Genomic DNA, 24,429 nt, shown 5'->3' with positions numbered 1-24,429 from the left:
AATCTTCCCAGACCAGGGACCGAACCCATGTCCCCTGCGTTGGTAGGAGGATTCTTACCCACCTGCCACCGGCGAATTCCCACAGTTTCTATTGCTCTGATTTCATAGATGAGGAAACTGAGGCACAGAGAGACACATACGCGTGCCCAGCTTCACACAGGTCAGCTCCAGTCCCAGGGCTCTGGCTCTGACCCCTGGCCTCCTAATTATGCTTTCTGGATAATGAGTAGAATGTACGTTGGGCAAGATGAGGGGAGCCAGGCCAGCTTGTGTTGGGGTAGTTCCACCCACTCACCTGCCACCTCCACTCTGCACCTGTACTTCTTCAGGGGCTGCCCCAGGGAAGGAGCTGGTCCAGCCAGTTATGGAGGCTTAGAATCACAGCATCTGAAGGGGTCCTGCTGGGTGGGGGTCCAGGAACTCCTACAGGGTATGGAATTCCCCTCTGGCTTCAGTGAACAGCAGTCTTTTTCCAGCGTAAGCCCCTCAGCTCATCCTTTCATCTTGAGTGGGTGGACTCTTCCTTCTGCCGACAAAGATGCTGCTTGAAACAGGAAGGGGGTCTCTACTTTCCTGCAGACTCTGACCAACTCCCCTGGGGTACAAGTCCAGGTGGGCTCCCATCTAAGGACTGTCGTTGTTGTTTAGTCACTAAGTTGTGTCTAACTCTTTGCAACCCCATGGACTAGAGCCCACAGAGCTCCTCTGTCCGTGGGATTTTCCAGGCAAGAATACTGGAGTGGGTTGCCATTTCCTTCTCCAGGGGATCTTCCTGACCCAGGGATTGAACCCAGGTCTCCTGCATTGGCAGGCAAATTCTTTACCACTGAGCCACTGGGGGAGCTCATCTGAGGATTAGGGCAGCAGATAAAACTCACTTTCAAAACGACAACTGTAGGTCATAGAAATAGTGAGCAAATGAAAATAAAGGCTGGTTTGAGATACTATCTTGAGAAAAGAGGCAAATTATGGCCATCAACTTGTTTCAACTTGTGTTTGATAAAATGTTGGTTGTTACTGCAAATATACACCAACCCTTAGGATGAACAAAGAATGAATCAGTGCCATTTGGTTTCCTTGGTCTAAATTGTATAAAATAATCCTTTGTCAGCATCCTGTGTTTGACACGGGCAACAACGTAATTGAGAGTCATTCTTATAAGAGAAAAAAATATTTGCAGGTGTCATCAATTTTCCCAAGGGTCTTTTTCTGAATCTATCAATAATCCAATTATTGCCCCTCTGTGGTACTTGTGTGTGTGTGCCCATGGGTGTGTGTTCTGTGAGAGCCTTGTTTTTGATGACTTCCCCATGATTGGGACAGTTCCCTGGTGTCACTTTTCATCAGCTTTATATAAAATCCTTCATCGTTGGTATGATTTGTGATTTAACACAAAAGTGCCTCTCCCTGGTTGAGCAAGTCAGGTAGGGAGGAGTAGTCGCTAGGGGCTTGGTTTATAAGTAATTCATTAATTAATGTTTTCTTGCTAATAAGTTCCCTTTATACATCTGAGATCATATGAGCATTTTAGAAGCATAAGATTGTCATACAAAGCATTATCTCACGTCATTAAAAATACTCTCCAAGTCACAGATGTTCTTATACCCTGTAGACATACCATGTTCATTGAACTCTTTTGCTATTATGGGACCCTGAGGTTGTTTTCAGTTTTTCTCTGTGATAAATACTACTGTCATGAAGTTCTTTCTGCTCAAACAAGCCCAAATATTAAAAATTCTTCAGTTCAGTTCAGTTGAGTCGCTCAGTTGTGTCTGACTCTCTGCGACCCCATGGACCGAAGCACGCCAGGCCTCCCTGTCCATCACCACTCCTGGAGTTTACTGAAACTCATGTCTGTTGAGTTGGTGATGCCATCCAACCATCTCATCCTCTGTTGTCCCCTTCTCCCGCCTTCAATCTTTCCCCGCATCAGGGTCTTTTCCAATGAATCAGTTCTTCGCAGCAGGTGGCCAAAGTATTGGAGTTTCAGCTTCAACATCAGTCCTTCCAATGATGTTCAGGACTGGTTGGATCTCCTTGCAATCCAAGGGACTCTCAAGAGTCTTCTCCAACACCACAGTTCAAAAGCATCAGTTCTTTGGCGCTCAGTTTTCTTTATAGTCCAACTCTCACATCCATACATGACCACTGGAAAAACCATAGCCTTGACTAGACAGACCTTTGCTGGCAAAGGAATGTGTCTGCTTTTTAATACGCTGTCTAGGTTGGTCATAAGTTTCCTTCCAAGGAGTAAGCGTCTTTTTATTTCATGGCTGCAATCACCATCTGCAGTGATTTTGGAGCCCAAAAAATAAAGTCTGACACTGTTTCCACTATTTCCCTATCTATTTCCCATGAAGTGATGGGACCAGACGCCATGATCTTAGTTTTCTGAATGTTGAGCTTTAAGCCAACTTTTTCACTCTCCTCTTTCATTTTTGTCAAGAGGCTCTTTAGTTCTTCTTCACTTTCTGAAATAAGGGTGGTGTCATCTACATGTCTGAGATTATTGATATTTCTCCCAGCAATCTTGATTCCAGCTTGTGCTTCCTCCAGCCCAGCGTTTCTCATGATGTACTCTGCATATAAGTTAAATAAGCAGGGTGACAATATACAGCCTTGATGTACTCCTTTTCCTATTTGGAACCAGTCTGTTCCATGTCTGGTTCTAACTGTTGCTTCCTGACCTGCATGCAGATTTCTCAAGAGGCAGGTCAGGTGGTCTGGTATTCCCATCTCTTTCAGAATTTTTCACAGTTTATTGGGATCCACACAAAGGCTTTGGCATAGTCAATAAAGCAGAAATAGATGTTTTTCTGGAACTCTCTTGCTTTTTCAGTGATCCAGTGGACATTGGCAATTTGATCTCTGGTTCCTCTGCATTTTCTAAAACCAGCTTGAACATCAGGAAGTTCACAGTTCACGTATTGTTGAAGCCTGGCTCGGAGAATTTTGAGCATCCTTTTGCTAGCATGTGAGATGAGTGCAATTGTGCAGTAGTTTGAGCATTCTTTGGCATTGCCTTTCTTTGGGATTGGAATGAAAACTGACCTTTTCCAGTCCTGTGGCCACTGCTGAGTTTTCCAAATTTGCTGGCATATTGAGTGTAGCACTTTCACAGCATCATCTTTTAGGATTTGAAATAGCTCAACTGGAATTCTATCACCTCCACTAGCTTTGTTCATAGTGATGATTCCTAAGGTCCACTTGACTTCACATTCCAGGATGTCTGGCTCTAGGTGAGTGATCACACCATCGTGATTATCTGGGTCATGAAGATCTTTTTTGTACAGTTCTTCTGTGTATTCTTGCCCCCTCTTCTTAATATCATCTGCTTCTGTTATGTCCATACCATTTCTGTCCTTTATTGAGCCCATATTTGCATGAAATGTTCCCTTGGTATCTCTAATTTTCTTGAAGAGATTGCTAGTCTTTCCCATTCTGTTGTTTTCCTCTATTTCTTTGCACTGATCACTGAGGAAGGCTTTCTTATCTCTCCTTGCTATTCTTTGGAACTCTGAATTCAAATGAGTATATCTTTTCTTTTCTCCTTTTCTTTTTGCTTTTGTTTATGAAACAAGCACCTGAAATTGGTCTTGGTAAGACCAGGCATGACTTAGAGTCACTTTTGCTGAGGAGGTTCGACACTTTAATTGGAAGAGTTCTGGAGCTCTGGACACTGCAGTCTGGTGCTGTGCATATGGTCACAGTCACCTTTGCATCTTGAACATACTGTGCATGTTCTCTGCATTTGGGAACTAGAGGAACAAAGATGAGTAAGCATTGGTCTTAACCTCACAAAGCTCAATCCTGGGGGCAAGGTTGGGAGGGAACCAGAGAATTGCAATCAATGTGGAAGCCTTAGAGTGAGGACTTCCTGATGTTAGAGATTTGTTTTTAATGTTTAAACCCCCCTCTCCATAAATCAGGGCTTCCCTGGGAGCTCAGCTGGTAAAGAATCTACCTGCAATGCAAGAGACCCCAGTTCAATTCTTGAATCAGGAAGATCCAGTGGAGAAGGGATCCACTCCAGTATCCTTGGGCTTCCCTGGTGGCTCAGACGGTAAAAAATCTGCCTGCAGTGTGGGAGACTTGGGTTCAGTCCCTGGGTTGGAAGATCCCCTGGAGAAGGGAAAGGCTACCCACTCCAGTTTTCTGGCCTGGAGAATTCCATGGACTGTATAGTCCATCAGTCACAAAGAGTCAGACACAAGTGAGCAACTTTTACTAAACTCCATAAATCACATTTGAAGATATTTAAATACTTCCTTGCTACCCATTTGATAGGGGGATGGTTTCCCTTTAGAGTGTGTGAGCTGCATCCTACCTGTTGCCATGGATGGCTTCCACACCCAGGGCATCCCATCCCTCCTTCTTTCCTCTTTTCTTTTTCCTTCTTCCTCCATTGTCCATCCCCCTTCCTTCCTTTACTTTCATTCATAACAACCTTTACTTTGAGGATGTGCCTTCATGAAATCACTCCATGAAATGTTTGCTTTGGGGGAACCCATTCAATTAATTTAGTAGAGTGGGGTTTGCTGAGCCCACATATCATGGCACAGGCTGCTTTCGAGGAAAAGAAACCTTTCTGTGCAGTTGATCCATCAATACCCAGAAGCATGTTGATCAGTGTCCCCACTTACTGTCTTCTAATGAGGATTATGGAACAGCTGTTCTCAATCTTGTTGAGGTCAATGACCCTCTGGCTAAAGGTGCCCACTCATTAGAGGTGAAGCCAGGTGCCTGGGGACAGCAGGGGCTGGTCAAAAGATACATGGGCTATAATTTTATAGAAATTATATCATTATAATTTTTCTTTCTTAAAAGCTGTGAAAAGGAGATCTTACAAGATGGAAATATTTATTATCTGTGGTTGGTGAGAATATAAATGTTATTATTAGGTTTTTGGGGTTTTTTGCCTCATCTGAATCTTCTGAGTTTCTCAAAAAAATGAAAAAAGAGTAATAAAAAGAATCCCTGTAATGAAGTCAAGGTCAGGGTTTGGCAGAGTATTTCTGTAGAGGCCCAGATAGTAAATCTCTTATGCCTTGTGGGCCCAGAGGTAAAATTGGAAAGAATACATAGGTGCTTATATAAACCAAAATGTAAGCTACTTAAAAATGTAAGAGGGGTTCTTCATTCACAGCTCTTACGAGCTGATAGACAATTAGCTGTGGTTTCCTAACCCCTGGTATAGGTACTTAAGATCACTCTCCACTGACACTTGTACTTAAGAATAATAGTTACAGAACCATCAATTATTTCAAAAGATTATGCCACTTAGCATTTTCCGCATTTCCTCTCGTCTACCCACAAGTGAGAGACTAAAATCTAAGGGAGAAGTTTTTCTTTCTTTGTTTTCTGTTAATCGTGTTTTGGGTCTTTTAATAGCACGCTCTATCTCTGATGGGTGTTATCAACGTCTCACTTCCAGATTGCCTCCAAGTTGTCGTATGTAAGTGAAAAGTGTTAGTTGCTCCATGGTGTCTGATTCTTTGCGACCCCATGGACTGTAGCCCGCCAGGCTCCTCTGTCCATGGGACTCTCCAGGCAAGAATACCGGAGTGGGTTGCCATTCCCTTCTCCTAGGGATCTTCCCCACCCAAGGACTGAACCCAGGTCTCCTGCATTGCAGGAAGATTCTTTACCATCTGAGCCACCAAGGCCTAAGGTTACTTAGAGCCCCAGCCCCTCCTCTGTGCCAGGCATTGCCCTGGGTCCACGTCTTGGTCTTATTGAATGTTTGATTCTTGAGAAAGCAATTTCACACTCTGTGGAAAGGATGTCAGAATATCTCTGACAAAACAGCCCTCTGTTGGGATCCTACTGAGCCCCACCCTACCAAGGAAAGTCATGGGACCTCTTGTATTATCTTCAGGGAGCTTCCAAAATCCAACTTACATCATGTCTAAAAGCAGATTACTGGCCATCCCAAGAGACTTTAGAGTTACAGGTCTAAAAAGGATAGGATCATATTTATTCCTTTTGACTCAGAAACCCCAGCTTGCCCAGCTCAGAGAATAAGGAAGTTTATGATCTTGTGTGGTTCAGGCTCTCAGACAAGTCTAACTTGGGGACAGGATCTTGCTGTAATTCTGCCGCCTCTGTGCCCCCGACCGACTCCCCGCAGTTGGCTCTTTCCCTGGTTTGTACCTTCTCAGACGGTTGCTGAGTTCTGAGCATTACATTCAGACTTGGCAACTCCCAGGAGGCAGGAAAGGGGACTTGAAAAAAAAAAAAAGAAACAATGCCTTTCCCAGGACAGACCCCCAGCAGACATCCTCCCACAGACTTAGACCCCAGGCCCTTTCCCAGCCCCCCGGGGGGCCCTGGGAAGAGAACTGCCTCCTTCTTGGCTCTGAGGATGCAGCCCATGACCTGCCGTGGCAAAACCAGGATGCTTGTAGCAAAGGGAAAAAGGAAGGGCATGGATATCGGGAGGCAACCAGCACTGCCTCCCGCGGCAAGGAAGGAGGAACCACATTCACGCTTTCTTTCAAAAACAGGACTGAGGAACCTCCCTGGTAGGCCCATGACCAAGACACCTCAGTCCCAAGGTGGAGGGCCTGGGTTCGACCCCTGGTCAGGGAACCAGATCCCACATGCTGCAACTAAAACCTGGTGCAGCCAAATAAAGAAAAATGCATTTTTTTAAAAAACCACCCAGGCCTGAAAAGTGCTGTGTCCCCAGGGTGTGTAGTGAGCCTGCGCTGGGGGGTCAGACACATCATCTCTGAAGCTCACAGCAATTCCATGAGGGGTCTGTTATCATCCCCTCCTTTACACTGAAGAAACGAATGTTCAGGACAGTAAAGGAGCTCATGTGGCATCTAAGACTCAGAATCAGTACTTACTCCACCATCTCTGCCCTCCACCCTCATTTAGTAACATCAGGCCTCCTTTTGTAAGGAGCCTGGCAACTCCTTTGTAACAGCAGAAAGTGCTGGCACTCAACTTTTCCTTCGATAGTATTGGCAAAGGGGAGGTTTGTCTCCTCCAGGATACCTCCTAAAACGCAGCTTGTGAACTGCCACAAATTTCCATGTATCCACTCACTGTCCTAATTCTCCATCCATCCATCCTCCAGCAGTCATTGATAGAGCAGCAGCCCTGTTATCTTCGTTCCGGGGATGGACGTTTACTTAGACTTGGCTTCTGTCCTCACAGGCCAGCAGGGGCCACCAGGGGGGAGCAAGAAACCACAGGACAAAAGCAGAGGACCGTGCCAGGAAGGGGAGGGAGGAGAGACTGCTCCGTCCAGGAGGAAGTTTTCCGCCAGGAGAGGAGAGGCAGGGTCCTGAAGGATGAGTGAGAGGTCATCAGGTGCCTGTGGGCAGGAAGAGGGCACTCGAGAGGCCGGGAGAGCACAGGCTGAGGCTGGAGCCACAGCACAGCTGGCAGGGACCGGGCCAGCATTGAAGCTCCTTGGTGACCAGAGGAGGGCTCAGGTGTGGAGACGTGAAACAGGAGGCAGATCCAGCCCCCGGGTGATGGAGAGGCACGGGAAGATTTTACCTGGAGAAGTGGCACAGTCAGGTTTTACATTTTAGACAACCTTGCCCTGTCTATCCTGGGCATTTTCCCTTCCTTCTTGCCCCGATTTTGTTCCGGGCCCCATATGACAGGCTGAGAACACTCCTTTCCAGTCCCCCTTACACCTAGGGTAGCCACATGTCCCAGTGCTGAAATCAGCAGGTGGCACTTCCTGGAAAGCTTTTCATTAGCCCTTCCCTCTTCTTCCTGCCTGGAACTTGGACGTTATGTCTGGAAGCCCTGCAGCCACCTTGCAATCTAGACGACAAAGCCACAAGCTGAGGTTGGAGTAGGACAGAAGGAGCCTGGATTCTTGGTGAAAATTGTTGAGCAGCTGCACCCATCCTGACTGCCCTCCTTCTTTCTCAGTATGGCATGGACAGATAGAGGTAAATACAAGCACATGCTTTGCTTGTTTAAGCCGCTGACAGCTGAATGTTATCCTGACACACTTGGGTCAGAAAAGAGGGTTGAGCAGGCAGCCGTAAAAACCGCCCTGAGGATGGAGAGCCGAGAGGACTGTGAGCAGGTTCAGGCAGAAAGCCCCATGGCGTGCAGGAGATGCACAGCCCATGGCCCTGAAGTGGGTGGCTGTGTGCTGGCCCAGCAAAGCCCACGAGGAGGAGCAGGCATGGAGTGGAAGAAGTGAGCTTGCAGGACCTGCAGGGGCTTGAGGAACAGAGGTCCTCCGAGCAGTGGGAGAACTGAGTCTGGGCCGGGAAATGATTTGGGTTGTCAGCAGGCGGGGTGGCAGAGGCTGCAACAGGCCATGGTTGTCCAGCGAGCAGGGAAGGGCATGGGCAGAGCCCCGGGAAGGCGACCATCTAAAGGGCTCATGGAAAAGCATGTGATTTAGGCAAATTCCATGTTGTTTAAGGCATCTCTGCCTGATTGGATTCTTTCCTTTCCTGGTTATTAAAATGGAAACTGACTCTCCCAAGGTCCCCACATTGCGATGGCACAGCATTCCCCTTCTGGGCCCACCTGGTCCAACCTAGAGCCCTTTCAGTTCAGTTCAGTTGCTCAACGTGTCTGACTTTTTGTCACCGCATGAGCTGCAGCATGCCAGGCTTCCCTGTCCATCACCAATTCCTGGAGCTTGCTCAAACTCATGTCCATTGAGTCGGTGGTGCCATCCAACCATCTCATCCTCTGTCATCCCTTTCTCTTTCCTTCAGTCTTTCCCAGCGTCAGGGTCTTTTCCAATGAATCAGTTCTTTGCATCAAGTGGCCCAAGTATTGGAGCTTCAACTTCAGCATCAGTCCTTCCAATGAATATTCAGGACTGATTTCCTTTAGGATGGACTGGTTTGATCTTGCAGTCCAAGGGACTCTCAAGAGTCTTCTCCAACACCACAGTTCAAAAGTATCAATTCTTCGGCGCTCAGCTTTCTTTATAGTCCAACTCTCACATCCATACATGACTACTGGAAAAACCATAGCTTTGACTTCTATCCCAGTAAATTTCTTCTCCAGCACTCTGCATAACATCTCCCTCCTGTGGCTTGCTGCCACCTCCATCTACCTCCCTCAAGTATTTTTGGACAGATTTCCAATCTGATATATGAACATGCCATCAGTCAAAACAGTCTTTTTAATGAGCCTCTTGTCCTGACAGCTGTGTTTAAGATAGGGCATAGAAACCGGTAATGGAAATCTAGAAAATTGTCCATTCTGGATTGAAACCTGACTCTGTGCCCCCACGGTTCCAGCTCACACACAGGCCTGCTGTCTTCTTTTAAAAATAAAGAGGAAATTATGAATAGTGAGAAAGATGTAATTTGTGCAAATGAAAAAAAAAAAAAAAACTTGGGATACTTGGAGGAGATGAGAAGAAGGTATAATTATTGAGCATGGCCTGAATACATCACGTGCAGCTTCCTGCTGTGTGACCCTGGGCATGGCTCTGAACCAGGAGTGGTTGATTCTAGTCCTGCCTTCCCAATGGGGGGAAGCCAAGGCTCAGAGCAGGGCATGCACATGTTACACTCACACAGCTCGGCAATGGCAGGCTGAGGTTAAAGCCAGCATCCCCTGAGTCCCTACCCCAAGCTGCCACTGCTTTCCTGGCAACCAAATATGAAAATTAATAAAACATTAATAAAATACAACCCTCCTCCAATGAACTTATGGTTTCCAGGGCAAGGAGAAGGATGGGGGCGAAGGAATAGTTAGGGAGTTTGGAATGGACATGTACACACTGCTATATTTAAAATGGATAGCCAACAAGGACCTACTGTATAGCACAGGGATCTCTGCTCAAAGTTATGTGGCAGCCTGGATTAACATTGTTAATCGCTTATACTCCAATACAAAATAAAAAAGTTAAAAAAAAAATACAGCCCTCCCCTCTGAACAGGTGGAGGCCCCTCTCCAACACCTCCCATGTGGGCATGATGACTGACCAGCAAATCTCTCTCCAGCCCCTCTTCTTGGGAACTTTTTCAGCAAAACCACTCCCATCCTGATTGAGCTGGAAACACACAGCCCCTCTGTGTTCTCTGAGCCAGTTCTCTGCCACTGAGAATTGTGGCTTCATCCCCCAGCCCTCCCACCATCTTGTAGTTTCAACTGGAGCAGGCTTGGGGAGGGAAGAATGTCATTTTTGTTGAAAATTATTCAGGAGAAGTAGAATGTAATTTACATGGCAATTTTTTTTTTTTTTTTTTAGGAGATGAACCTGGGGTGGGGGTGGAATCTAAAACAGAAGAAATCTCTTCACCTAATGTCAGCTTGTACTCTACAGAGAAAAGAAATCCCTTGGCCTTGGGTGAAGGTTATTTCAATAACTGAGCCATTACATTTGACCCAAGCTAAACAAAAAGAATCCCAGGAGGAGGCTATGAATCCTCAAGACAAAACAGATGCTTCACGGCACGTGGACCAGACATCTGAGCAAGTGCCTGAAGTGACCAGATGTTTTTGCATGTTCCATAGCACTCACAAAAGAAAGGGAGGTGTGAACCCAGGTTTCCAGTGGTGGCCCAGCACCTGATCCCCTGGCAGTGAAGTCATCCTCCCCTAGCCTTCCGTGGCGGCTCATGCCCTTCAGAAGATTGGGGTTCAACTCCCGTAGGAGATAATCCCCTCATCCCCATCCCTGGTTGACTCAGACAGAAGCAGGACTACTTGGGAGCCTTTTTTTTTTTTTTAATATAATTTCTAAAAACATTTGCTTTCTTTGTTTAAAAAAAAAAAAAAACTATTGGAGGATGTTTCCTTCACAGTATTATGCTGTTTTCTGCCACACATCAACATGAGTCAGCCACAGATCTACATATGTCCCCTCCCTCTTGAACCTCCCTCCCGTCTCCCACCCCATCCTACCCCTCTAGGTATCATCACAGAGCACCAGGTTGAGCTGGCTTGGGAGCATTTTATTTTTTATTTTATTTATTTTTTAAATTTAAATTTATTTATTTTAATTGGAGGCTAATTACTTTACAATATTGTATTGGTTTTGACATACATCAACATGAATCCACCACGGGTGTACACGTGCTCCCCATCCTGAACCCCTCTCCCACCTCCCTCCCCGTACCATCCCTCTGGTCATCCCAGTGCACCAGCCCCGAGCATCCTGTATCCTGCATCGAACCTGGACTGGCAATTCATTTCTTATATGATATTATACATGTTTCAATGCCATTCTCCCAAATCATCCCCTTGGGAGCATTTTAAACTGAGATAGTCTCTTGTGCTGATGAGCCTGCAGCCAACACAAACCCCCGGAGAGCTGGCCGTAGGGGCCGGGTGGATAGATGCCTGCCCTCTGCAGGGTCGCTGCCCCAGTGCCCCCTGAGACTCTCAAGCCACACTGAGTGTCCCCAAGTACCTGAGCAGTCCCTGGAGGGCCGGAAGTCTCTGAATGTCCCACATCCTGATTTAAAGCATAGAACGGTCGTCTGACAGCCTAGATTTTACACACTGCAAATACAGTTTTCAGGATTTTATAATGTGGCAGCTCTGAGATAGAGCTATATGTCCTGAGGGGAAACAATTAAGAGAGAGATTGCTGAGTGAATAAAAGCAAGTTGCAAATCCATAGGTAGCATATCTCATTTTTATGAAATTACGTGCATTTGTGTATGTTTTATTTCAGTTGCCATATATCTGAAATCTATTTTATTAGTAGAGACATTTAAATTATCGGAATAACACAGAACTCCTAAAATGGGAAGAGAGACTTTTGTGAGATCCGCTCCCCCCGCCCCCAGCTTTTTTTTAATGCCTTGTATTTTTATAGTATTTGATTTCACCTTTAGCAAGCATGCATTGCTTTTTGAAGAAAACCTTTTTATTCGGAAATATTTTCAAGCTTACAGAAAAGTTGCAAGTAAAAAAGAAATTCCTATATACCTTTTACCCAGCTTTATCTGGCATTTTACCCTCAATTGCTTAATTGTTTTATTATTTGCAATAGATATTGCAAGTATATTTTTCTGATCTATTTGAGGGTATATTGCCTGCATCATCTGTGTTTTATTTTCCCTTTTTTACACTAAACATAGGCTCCTATATATACTTTTTTGCATATGACATTTTTCTTTGCAGTTATTCCATATCAGTTCATGGAGATCTTCCTGGGTTTTTTTTTCCTTTCTTTTTCTTTTTTTTTTACAGCTGTGAGTTTACCATAGTTTATTCAGCTGCTCGCCTCAGGCATGCATTACTTTTGAAAGCAGAAAAACAAAGATGAAGAGTGCAATGGAAAATTTAAATCCACCAAAGAGAGCAAGCTAAGGTTCTGATAGAAAGTCTGTGTTTTTAAAATGGGTAGAGCCGTGGGAGAAGTCAGGTGGCTGGTGAGCCCTTGAGCCTCACAAATTGAGCAGTAGAGGCGGCAGGGGGTCCAACCCAGGTAGATCCGGGTCTCTTCTCTGGAGGCAGAGCCTGAGACATATGAGTGAACGGGAAGTAACAGTGGGTCAGGGCAGGTGGCAGAGTCGAGAAGGATGCGTGCTCAGCTGAGTCGGACTTCAGCCTGATCCAGCAGTAGCTCTAGAGCAGCAATCACGCAAGAGGGGTTCCCACCTTGAGGGGAGGGGGTGGGGGGTCTCCCATCCCCCATATACAATAATATACTCTGAGAATGTTGAAGAGTATAAATTAATACATGTAATGAGGCTTGTTTCTGACGCCTGGCCCGTAGTAAGTAGATCTTCACCAAATGTTAGCTGTTAGTATTATGGTCGTTACGGGCTTCCCAGGTGGTGCCAGTGGTAAAGAACACACCTGCCAATGCAGGAGACTATCCCTGGGTTGGGAAGATCCCCTAGAGAAGGAAATGGCAAGCTAGTCAATCTTAAAGGAAGTCAGCCCTGAAGGTTCACTGGAAAGACTGATGCTAAAGCGGAAGCTCCAATACTTTGGCCACCTGATGCAAAGAGCCAACCCATTGGAGAAGAACTTGATGCTGGGAAAGATTGAGGGCAGGAGGAGAAGGGGCAACAGAGGGTGAGATGGTTGCATAGCATCACTGGCTCAGTGGACATGAGGTTGAGCAAGTTCTGGGAGATGGTGAAAGACAGGGAAGCCTGGCGTGCTGCAGTCCATGCAGTCGCAAAGCATCGGACACAACTGAGCATCTGAACAACAACAACCATCGTGACCAGCCTTCGAGTCCCAGGTCAGGCACAACCAAAGAACTGGAAGAAGTTGAGGATGTGCTTAGGTCAAAGCCACCCCCTCCAGGAAGCCTTCTTACTGTGCCCCAGCACCACCCATGATCCGTGGCACTTTGTACCTCCAGGGTGGTAGACAGAGCAGCTACTTCTAAGTCAGTCTGATCCAGGTACAAATTCTAGCTGTGTGACCCTGGGCAAGTTCCTTGACCTCTCTGTGCCTGATCCCGTCATCTGTTAAAAGTGGACATTATCTTCCTCGAGGGGGTCCTTAGGAAGCTTAACTGAGATGATGCACGTGCAGAGTGCTCAGCTCAGAGCAGATGCTCAGTAAATAAAATGGCTAAACTGTGTTATTTTCACTTTCTGCATTTTATTATGAAAGCACTTTACAGTGCTACCCAGCTGTAGACTTTAAGCTCTTGATTGCTAGAAACGGTTGATCTGGGTGCCCCCCTAGGCTCCACCAACACCTGGCTTCGAGAGGGAGCTCTGCAAATGTTCATTGCCTTGAATCGCCTGAAGAAACAGCATCCTACCCCACCCAAAGAACCAGGAGTAGGCCGTTTCCTTTCTCCACGGTCCCTAGCAGACTTGGGTCGCGGACACTTGGGCATCTGAAAAGATACCTGCCAGTGAAATTCTGAGAGCTCTTGTACTGGAATCTAGAAATCCCAAATTGGCAACTCAATGTCATAATTTAATATGAAGTATGTCATGCTGGGGCTTCCCTGGTTCTTCAGATGGTAAAGAGTCTGCCCACAATGTGGGAGACCCAGGTTCAATTCCTGGTTGGAAAGATTCCCTGGAGAAGGGAATGGCAACCCACTCTGGTATTCTTATATTCTGATATCTCCCCTGATGCTATCTCAGCCGTCCCAGGCCACTGGCTTCCCGCAGGGATCATCATCTCCAGGCCTACATCTGAGCTGCCTGCTGAGAAATTGCTTACCTACAAGAGGGATTATTTATACCTGTTTTCTGTATGTTTAGAATCCCATGGACGGAGGAGCTTGGTGGGCTACAGTCCACGGGGTCGCAAAGAGTCAGACACGACTGAGCGACTTCACTTTCACTTTCTGTATGTTTGGGCTTCCCTGTGGCTCAGCTAGTAAAAACTCTGTCAGCAATGCGGGAGACCTGGGTTCGATCCCTGGGTTAGGAAGATCCCCTGGAGAAGGGAAAGACTACCCACTCCAGTATTCTGGCCTGTATAGTCCATGGGGTCACAGAGTCGGACACGACTGAGCGACTTTCACTTCACTTCACTTCTGTATGTTCAAACCAACCTTCCTTTATTTCTCTTGCCCTTTTCTTTGTTTATGAGGCCCATTTTTCCCCCTTACCACTGAGACAGAATAAATTGAGTATGACTAAGGATTTGTGACACCATTTTCACTGTGACAGCTGGCAACATAAAGATGCACAGCATTTTCATAAACATGTACTCAGGCAGGATAAAAGTAAAAAGTGCCCAAGGAGAATCTGTTTACACTCTCCAAGCCTACGTAACACCGAAAGCATTAAGGAAGTCCATTTTTAATACCAAAATTGTTACCGGGGTGCATCCCTGATTTCCTGATTGATTCGAGGCAAGTTTCTGATATTAATGAGAATATTAAATTATATGGAGGTTGCCTCCTAATCCTCTGATTGATTTGAAATGAACTTGAATCAGGGCAGCTTAAAAATAGCCTTTATAGCATCTTTATGACCTGATACCATGGAGAAATAAATACGAAGCTAATGCCACGGAAGGCTTCCTCCTGATGTAGGGGTTGTCTCGGCCAGGAGTTCTTCCTCTGGTGGTAATTTAAGAAGATGCTTGTCATCTCCTTACAGCAGTTCATAATTCAAAAACAATCTATACATAATACTCAATTAAGGAACCACAAAGCCATGTCGGCCACAGATGACTGATGAACGGCCGAATGGAAATTCTGCCCAACTCTAGAAAACACCGCTAAAATCAATCCCCTTGTCAGGGAAACCATGATTTATTAACACATTCCTTAACCTGCATCGAGTTGTGAATCAATGTGTCCCCATCAAAAGCTAATACCAAACCGAGATGGCTCAGACTTCATACAGGTCCTGGTGGCAGAAGTAACTCAGACAAGCCTGCACATTACCAGGCCAAGCTGGTTGTGTCTGTGTCCCTCTCCAGGAGGGGCCTCTCGGGAGAGATGGGGAGCACTCACTGTTTACCGAGTGCTCCACGGACAGAGGAGCCTGGTGGGCTACAGTCCATGGGGTCGCAAAAGGGTCGGCATCTATGCCCTTATCCAAACCTCTCTGTCACTGATGAGACAGGTGTCATTATTCTCTTACAGGTGAGGAAGTCAAGGTTCACCAAGGTCAGTAAGTGGCCCAAGATCCCCAAGGGCAGAACCCAAGTCTGCAGGCTTGGACTCTGGCATCTGAGTACCTGGGTTCTGATCCTGGCTGCCCTATTTTCTAACCCAGTCCCTTTGCCTTAGTTCCTTAACTTCTCCGTGCCTCAGTCTTCTCATCTGTAAAATGGGAATGACTTCTGTGTCCCCTGCCCAGGACAGAGGTCTATTGGGAGGATTCAACGAGATGTTGGGTGAAAAGTCCTTCAAGTCCTGCCCTTCCAGGCCTCCCTCCACCCACTCTGCCTCAGTGTCTGCTCTTACTTGGGACGGAACCGGGAGGCATGAGGGGGGTTCAAAACTCCTGGACTTCCCAGGAGGTGGGGAATAGACCCAGAAACTTCCAGTACCAAATGCCAGACTCCTGGTTCCTGTTCCATCCCAAGAAGAGGCTCCCGCTCTTCCCACCTGAGTCTCATCTCTGGGCCAACCGGGAATGTCGCAGAGCCTAGAAGTCCATACCACTACCCAGCAGAGTGGAGAGTCAATTGTATGTCCTTACTTTGAGACAGACTTTAGCCTCTTGCCTGACGTCCCTTTGTAATTTATCAAATGGTCATTGCCTCAGTGCCTTTTCAGGATGCAAGTACCAAGGTCTTTCTTTATTGTAATGGAATGAGATCCCTTTTACCAGAAATGAGAAGGGTCTGAACACAATTGCTCTGCTTGCTAACAGTCTCTTTCAAAATCTTTATTTCTTGTCCCCTTTGGCATCTTTGCTCACCTAAAAATCCTCATTTGGTCACATTTTCTGTGACTCGGGACATTAACAATAAACGACGAGCACTCAGGGGCCTGGGGTGGAGAATGGATGGGATTCGCTGGTGGTGGAGAAACCCAGCTGTCCACAGCCTGCCGACGCCCGTTCTGAAAGCTCTGCTGGCCACTTGCATGGTCTCTGTTAATGCTCCTGTCTCTGCAAATGCCAATAAGTACAGCGTGAAATTTAAACATAAGTGAGTTTTTACAGCTAATTATGGCTAATGCAAGCTGCTTTCAAAATTGCCAAGCATTCCTTCTAGAATAGTACAGTTTGCAACTATGAATTAGGCATTAAGAGCCAAATTTCATAAACATAATTTAGCAGACAACAAAATAATAATACTAAGTGCTTTCCGACTGGCCATTAGGAGCTCCCCAAGGTGGGTCTAATTGCACACGCTCCCACTGGGACTTCCAACAGCACAGACCATAAGGCTCGGAAACCCCAGGAGCGCAGTGGAGCAGGCAGGCATTTTCACAGCCCTCCAGCCTGCGTGGTCAGGAGCTGTTCACGTGCTCAGTGATACGATTCCAGCTGCAGCTTTTAGCCACACGGCTCTGTCCCTCCTGTCCTCCTTTCCTGGTCCATGTCACCTCGATGTTGGCTTGGGATCGCCAGGTCAAGTCATCACTGCAAACATTACAGTAATGAAAACATAAAAAGTGGTGCCTCCCCCCTTGCTAACCCCGCCCCCCACTAGCCTGGCTGTGAAACCACCCGTGTGAGTTTAGTGTGTTTGTCCCTCATTCAGCTGAGGATACAAACACACGCACACACATGCTCTCAAACGGACGTTGCCTTTTTCTTTTTTAGTTGGAGAGTAATTGCTTTACAGTGTTGTGTTGGTTTCTGCCATACAACAACGGGAGTCAGCCGTGTGTGTGTGTGTACATATATACAGAACTCTCTCTCTTGAGCCTCCCTCCCACCCTTCTAGGTCACCACAGAGCACCAGGTTGAGCTCCCTGTGTTATATAGCAACTTCCCACTAGGTATCTGTTTTACATATGGACATTGTCTTTATTTTACAAAAACAAGACCACACAACTTTTTTACATCTTGCTGTTCATACTTAATAATATATTTGGTGCCTTTCAACACTGGTGTATGTAAATCTACCTCTTTTTTTTTTTTTAAGAAAAATACATGTACTATAATTTATCCAGTCTCCTGTAAATGAATATTATAAATAATGCCTCTGTGCACACTCTGTATTTATGACCACAGACACAACACACCTATACCTATGGGCTCTTCTCTGGTATTTCCAAAGGATATGTTTATGTGAAAATGTTGGCATTGGTCTAGGGGAATGCACAACAGAATGTGAGAACCCAGTTGCACCTATTTACCCTCTGAAATGAGTTGTATCCGTTTGCATCTTAATAACAGTCCGTGGAAATAGCTGTCTCCCCACCCTTGGCTGTTTTAAGCAGGGAAACCTGGGTCACCTTTCTTTCCATCCCTAGCTGCGGGCCCCGGCGGGCAGACAGCCCCACCTACCCCCAGGTGGGTCTCAGTTCCTACTGCAGGAGAGTGGCTGTAGTCTGCAGGGCTCCGTTCAGTTTCCCAGACCTCTACTAATGAGCAGGGCTCAACATTTGGATCATGTTTTTGTCATGCTTTCCGGAATCATTGTCAAATGCAGAATAATTCCTTCACCATGAGGATCCCTCCTGTAGCCACACCCATACCCAACCCCCCTGCACCCCTGGCCCTAACTCCTAGCAACCATATCTGTAATATTGTCACCTTAAGAATGTAATGGAAGTGGGGACTTCCCTAGTGCTCCGGTGGCTAAGACTCTGCCCTTCCAATGCAGGGGGCCTGGATTCACTCCCTGGTCAGGGAACTAGATCCTGCATGCCGCAGCTAAAGATCCCATGTGCTGCAGCGAAGACCCAGCACAACCAAAGAAAGAAAGAAAGAATTAGGTAAATGGAATCATACAATACGGAACCTTTTGAGTTGGCTTTTTTTTAGATCAGTGAAATTTCCTTGATATCCATTCAAGACATTGCATCTCTCAGTAGCTGATTCCTTTTCATTGCTGAGTAGTGTTCCATGGTATGGATGCCTCTTCCTGTGACCATTTCTTAGACTTTCCATGTTTTTGATGACCTTTACAGTTTTGGGAAGTACTGGTCAAGTATTTTATAGAACATCTATTGGCAAATAGAAGGGGAAAAAGTAGAAGCAGTGACAGGTTTTCTTTTCTTGGGCTCCAAAATCACTGTGGATGGTGACTGCAGCCATGAAGTTAAAAGGTCTGTTGGGATCTATGATGTTTTTCTCATGCCATAGTTATGATCACAGAGGTCAATTACTGTTTTAATCCCAATCATGTTGTTCAGCTGCTATGTCCAAATCTTTGCGACCCTGTCTGCATGCCAGGCTTCCCTGTTCTTCACCATCTCCCAGAGTTTGCTCAAACTCATGTTCATCGAGTTGGTGATGCCATCCAACCATCTCATCCTCTGTCGCCCCCTTCTCCTTCTGCCCTCAATCTTTCCCAGCATCAGGGTCTTTTCCAATGAATCGGCTCTTCACATCAGATGGCCAAAGTATTGGAGCTTCAGCATCAGTCCTTCCAATGAATATTCAGGGTTGATGTCCTTTAGGATTGACAGGTTTGATCTCCTTGCAGTCCAAGGGACTCAAAAAATTCAGTAAAAGTTACTACAGAATTCAGCGGTCTTGATATATTCACAGAACTGTGCCACCGTTGCCACTGTCTTAATTCCAGACCACTTTTACCATTCTGCAAAGAAACTCTGTGCTTGTGAGCAGTCACCCCCATTCCTTCTTTCCCCTCTTCCTCCAGCAACCTCTAGTGCACTTTCTTTCACTATGGATATGCCCATTCTAGACATTTCTTAACTTAGCATAATGTTTTGAGAAGTGGTAGACTCTTAGTCTTTATATGTACAAACAAGTATCTATTTAAAAGCCCTTAAATTTGAATGACGGTCTAGCTAGGTAAAAAAATTGAGTTCACAGTTACTTGCCCTAAGCATTTTGAAGGTATTACTCCCTGGTTCTTTTATGATTGAGATGCCTGCTACCTGTCTAATTGTCATTCCTTTATAATATTTTTGCCATGATATCTTTTGAAAACTTTTCTTTTTGATGGTCCATAATTTTACCATGATATATGTCAGTATGAATTGATTTTATTTATCCTACTTAGTAGCATTTTTTTTGAAAACCCATATGTTCCTCCTTTCTGGAAAATTCCCAACTATTATTTCTTCAAATTGTTCTTACTCTTATTGCCTCCTTTCTTCTGTTCCATTTCCTCTTAAGCATTCACTGATGCCTCTTAACCCATCCTTTAGGTTCTTTGAATTGCTCATTCATATCACTTGAGTCTGGGTCCCTGTGTTGTTTTCTGATTCAGCTCCTCAGTTCTTCCTTTTCACTCACCAATGCCCTGTCTGATGAGTGTCTAGTCTACAACTTATCCAATTTATTGAGAGTTTTGTTTTAAAACTTTAACTTTTATGTTCACCATTTCTAAATTTTCATTACCAACTATTCTTATTCAATTCAGGCCTGTTTTGTTTCATAACATCTTGTTCTTTTTTACAGATATTAGTCCTTTATTGAGAATATTTGATAGCCAAATATTTATTTTAAATATTTTCCAGACTGTTGATATCATTGATTTCCTATGACGTGAATTCATGTCCCTGATTGAAGAGTTTGTTACTTAGCATGAGATTTTCATGGCTGGGAGGATTTTTTATTTCAGGTTCAATTTGAGTAAGAAGTATTTTGAAGTTCTGTTTTCCCCTAACTTTCCTCTTGACTAACTTCTCTCTGTCCAGTGGTTTTGGTTACTTCTACCCCAAAAGTATCCATCTGGGACCAGGCTTTATAATAGTGCTTTAAAGTCCTGGTCCCACAGTCATCCTGGGGAAACACGTTTTGGTTCCTTAACTTGAGCCTGTGTCTGTCTTCCCTCCTTAGGTCCACGGGTTGCAGTCAGCCTTCACCCACTGCTGGGCTGGAGACACCTCCTACCAGCACAGGAAAACCAGTGATTAAATGTTAAGGAGCTATATGAGTTGGTTGTTAAAAGCCATTACTACAATTTAATTATATGAACTCATCATTAAATAAATTATATTAAGAAGCAAAGGTAATACTCAACATACTCAATACTTACCAGTTTCTTTTGTGTGTGTGGTGGTGGAAGGAAGACATAATTTTTTTTCTTTTTTTTTTGCCTATTTTTTCTTATTTCTAAAATTATGAAAGTGTGATAACATATTTACAAGAGACATGGAAAATACAGAACAAAGTTACACATAGTTCCACTATATATCTTGTTGTTGTTGTTCAGTCGCTAAGTCATGTCTGACTCTTTACAAGTCAAGCCTCTTTTTGTTTTTGGAGTGCTTGTTAACCACACCAGCCCAGCACTGCCCTGGCACAGGGCAGCAGAGGTTTCCTTCAATCTCCTTCCATGCTGCTGCTGCTGCTAAGTCGCTTCAGTCATGTCCGACTCTGTGCGACCCCATAGACGGCAGCCCACCAGGCTCCCCCATCCCTGGGATTCTCCAGACAAGAACACTGGAGTGGGTTGCCATTTCCTTCTCCAGTGCATGAAAGTGAAAAGTGAGAGTGAAGACGCTCAGTCGTGTCCGACTCTGAGCGACCCCATGGACTGCAGCCTACCAGGCTCCTCCATCCATGGGATTTTCCAGGCAAGAGTACTGGATTGGGGTGCCATTGCCTTCTCCAATCTCCTTCCATAAATGGAGGTATTGAGGCTTCCCTGTTTCCCCCAGGAGCCAACCTTTATTTCCTTCTCTCAGAGAAAGTGCTTTCAGTCTCAATTATAAGAGCTCAGCTCCCACTCACTACTCTGTCTTTCTGCTTTTTTTTTCTGGTCGCTAGAACTGTTTATTTTGGTTTTGAAGGCTACATCTGTCCTTTGGTTTCTTTTTCTGTATTTCACCTATCGCAGCTCTTAGGTTGGAGAGGAAGCGATACATTAAATGTTGACCTTGCTGTGCTGTCTTGATTAGAATTCCATAAACGCTGTTTTTCATGGACATGTGCCTTCCGCCTCCTGTGGCTGTTTATGTAGGCCTCAGGTTTCCTTCATCTCTCTCAAAGTCATTCACCTTATCACCCTCTCTTTCCTTGTTCCTTGGGGCTTCCCTGGTGGCTCAGTGGCAAAGAATCCGCCTGCCAATGCAAGAGACACAAAAGACACAGGTTCAATCCCTGAGTCGGGAAGATCTCCTGGAGTAGGAAATGGCAATCCACTCCAGTATCCTTGCTGGAAAATTGCATGGACAGAGGGGCCTGGCGGGCTACAGTCCATGGGGTCATGAAGAGTTGGACGTGGCTGAGCACATGTACATACTCCTCCTTGTGCCCTAGTACTTTCCTGTGTGAGTCATGACAAACAGGTGAATAATGTATTGTGTACTGAGTTCCCCTTGGAAAGATTCTAGATGTCACATATGCCACCTTCATATTTATTATATAATGCTGAATAATATCATGTATTATAATTAATAATGTGCCGCTGTTCACAGAAGAAACCCTTGGAGCCCCCCGGTTATCTCAGTGGAAATCCTTGGCCCCCTAATGTTCTCTCCCTCCCCTGCAGGTATCAAGGCTGTGTTCTCAGGCCACTACCACAGGAATGCTGGGGGCACCTACCGGAACCTCGACATGGTGGTGTCATCCGCCATCGGGTGCCAGCTGGGCACAGATACCCACGGGCTCCGAGTCGTGGTGGTCACCGCTGAGAAAATCATCCACCGATACTACAGCCTAGATGAGCTGAGTGAGAAGGGAATAGAAGACGATCTGATGGATCTGTTGAAGGAAAACTAATCGCCGATTATGATTGATTTACTTTTCACTTCTACTGTTTTTTTTTTTTTTCATTTTGTTAGAAACAGTAGCTGCATACGACCCCTTATTGAAATAAAAAAAAAGTATTCCAGTATTCCAGACAGATTTGTGAATTTATGTCCTTCTGCTTAAATCAGAGAGCTGGATCCTGCCCTAAATGATACTTAAATGGAACGGCCCTCCCTTTACAAAAGAAAGGAGGGAGGAGCCTGGAAATGAAAGAATAAATGATATTATTAGAATATCCCTGCATAGGTGATTAAATGTGTTCTCCTAATGATGTGTTTCTCAACTCTGCTCTTCATTAGATGGTTTTCTGGCAGCCTTTGGTAAATGTCTACCTATCAACTTCAGTCGCACCTTGACATCCAAGTGTGATCTCTGATGATCCTTTGAGCAAACTGCATCTGATTATAATAAACTGTGGTCAGGACTCCCAAAATGTTAAGCAAAATTCAGGTCATCTCTTTTCCTTCCTAACAAAACAAATCACCATGTCCCATGACTAGAGCTGCAGACTCATCTTAATAAGGAGCCGAGTAGCTGACATTTGCTGTGAAAGTCTGGGACCAGTGATGAAGTTGATACAGGTCAAATGTTGAGTTTACCTTCTTGGCAGCTAGAAAAGTCACCTTTGCACCTCAGTGTGCTCAGTCACTTAGTCACGTCTGACTCTTTGTGATCCACGTGCCCCTGTCCATGGAATTGTCCAGGCAAGAGCCACCTGGGAAGCCATAAATTGTCCGTATTTGAAAACCTCACCACAGAGTCTAGAACGGAGCCCTTGAAGGTCCATCTCTGCAGTCAAGGGTGGCACACCTGATTCCCTCTCATTCACTGCTGCAGCAACTCCCTCTGCATGTGGGCATTCTCCTATGATGGGAATCATCCTCTGTTTATGAGATCCTTAGCTCTGCTTTCACAGAAAACATGGGAGCTGATGCAGAGTTCTCCAGAAACCAAGTGTAAATTACTCTGGGGCAAAAACAGTGGTTTCAGCCACGTTATCTAAATTGGCACCAACTTTGATTAAATGCGCTCACTGGTGCCTTGATCAAGGAGCATGGATGGGTTAAAATCAATGTTCTCTTTGTTTAATCTACTTCTCTGCTGCTCCTGACCACTGCGTTAGTCCATCCACATCTTTTTCAGCAGATGTCCTGGTGGACCAGGAACCTGGGTACTCACCATCCTGCCTGTTTTCCTGTGAAGGAAAACTTCACAGTGTTACACAGTAGCATTCAGTCATCCTAAAAAAAAAAAAAAAAAACTGGTTACAAATGAACTGCAAAGTCCATTAAATTAAATGCCTTTCTTGTTGAAAAGTTTCAGTCAATGTAGCAAAACCATGAGAAATTAAAGAGAAAGATAATTGGATATGTAAATTCATAAGGAACAAAAGACAAGAAGTTAATTATACTCCAGATTGGTGACACACCATAGCTCATTGTTATGTGGCAAGAAAATTAAAAATTTTCAAAATTAGTATGCTCCTATTTAAGAGTTCTGCTGCATTCTTGCCTTGTGTTGATCTTTCTTTACAACTAATGTGGCTAGAAGAAATCAAGAAGAGGAATTCAGGAAGAGGTGCAACCAGTAAGCCTTGGTTTCTGAGGCCTGGGATGTCGTAACTTGTGAACTAGAGTCATCAATGCAGATTCGGGTTTTCTGCAGGCAACTGGGGAGAGTTCATCACCAAGGGCTAATGGAGACGCCTTGTCATGTCACCTGTAAGAAATACCCTAGACTGTAGCACTTAGGTTTGGGAAAGGATATGGAAATAATTCAAAGCAATGGAAATGAAACTTCTAGATCTCCTTTTCCAGAAACCTAATAAGGAAGGTAATTGACTCAATACACAGCAAGAATATACTAACAGGGAATCCTATGACATCTCCATTTTTTTTTATTATTAAATTTTTTTTTTTTTTTTTTGTTTGTTTTGTTTTAATTGGAGGATAATTACTTTACAATATTGTGGTGGTTTTTGCCATACATTCACATGAATCAGCCATGGGTGTACATGTATTCCCCATCCTGACCCTCCCTCCCACCTCTCTCCCCATCCCATCCCTCAGGGTCATCCCAGTGCACCAGCCCTGAGCACGCTGCCTCGTGCATTGAACCTGGAATGGCGATCTATTTCACATATGATAATATACATGTTTCAATGCTATTCTCTCAAATCATCCCACCCTCGCTTTCTTCCGCAGAGTCCAAAAGTCTGTTCTCTACA

The 24,429-nt window shown here is 45.1% G+C and overlaps 1 protein-coding gene across 3 annotated transcripts in view; it reads left to right on the top strand.

Moving 5' to 3' along the window:
• CPPED1 (calcineurin like phosphoesterase domain containing 1) overlaps positions 1 to 22,285 on the top strand; it is a 137,764-nt gene extending 115,479 nt beyond the window's left edge. For all 3 annotated transcript variants that reach the window (XM_061401146.1, XM_061401145.1, XM_061401144.1), the window contains one exon: positions 21,943 to 22,285. In XM_061401146.1, coding sequence (XP_061257130.1) covers positions 21,943 to 22,172 — 230 coding nt within the window. In that variant the 3' untranslated portion in view covers positions 22,173 to 22,285. The remainder of the gene's footprint in view (positions 1 to 21,942) is intronic.
• Positions 22,286 to 24,429: the final 2,144 nt, after the last annotated feature.

Source organism: Bos javanicus, chromosome 25 (genome assembly GCF_032452875.1).
Source record: "Bos javanicus breed banteng chromosome 25, ARS-OSU_banteng_1.0, whole genome shotgun sequence".
Taxonomy (NCBI): Eukaryota; Metazoa; Chordata; class Mammalia; order Artiodactyla; family Bovidae; genus Bos; species Bos javanicus.
The sequence above is the reverse complement of the archived record's forward strand: the minus strand, read 5'-3'. Positions and strand labels throughout refer to the sequence as shown.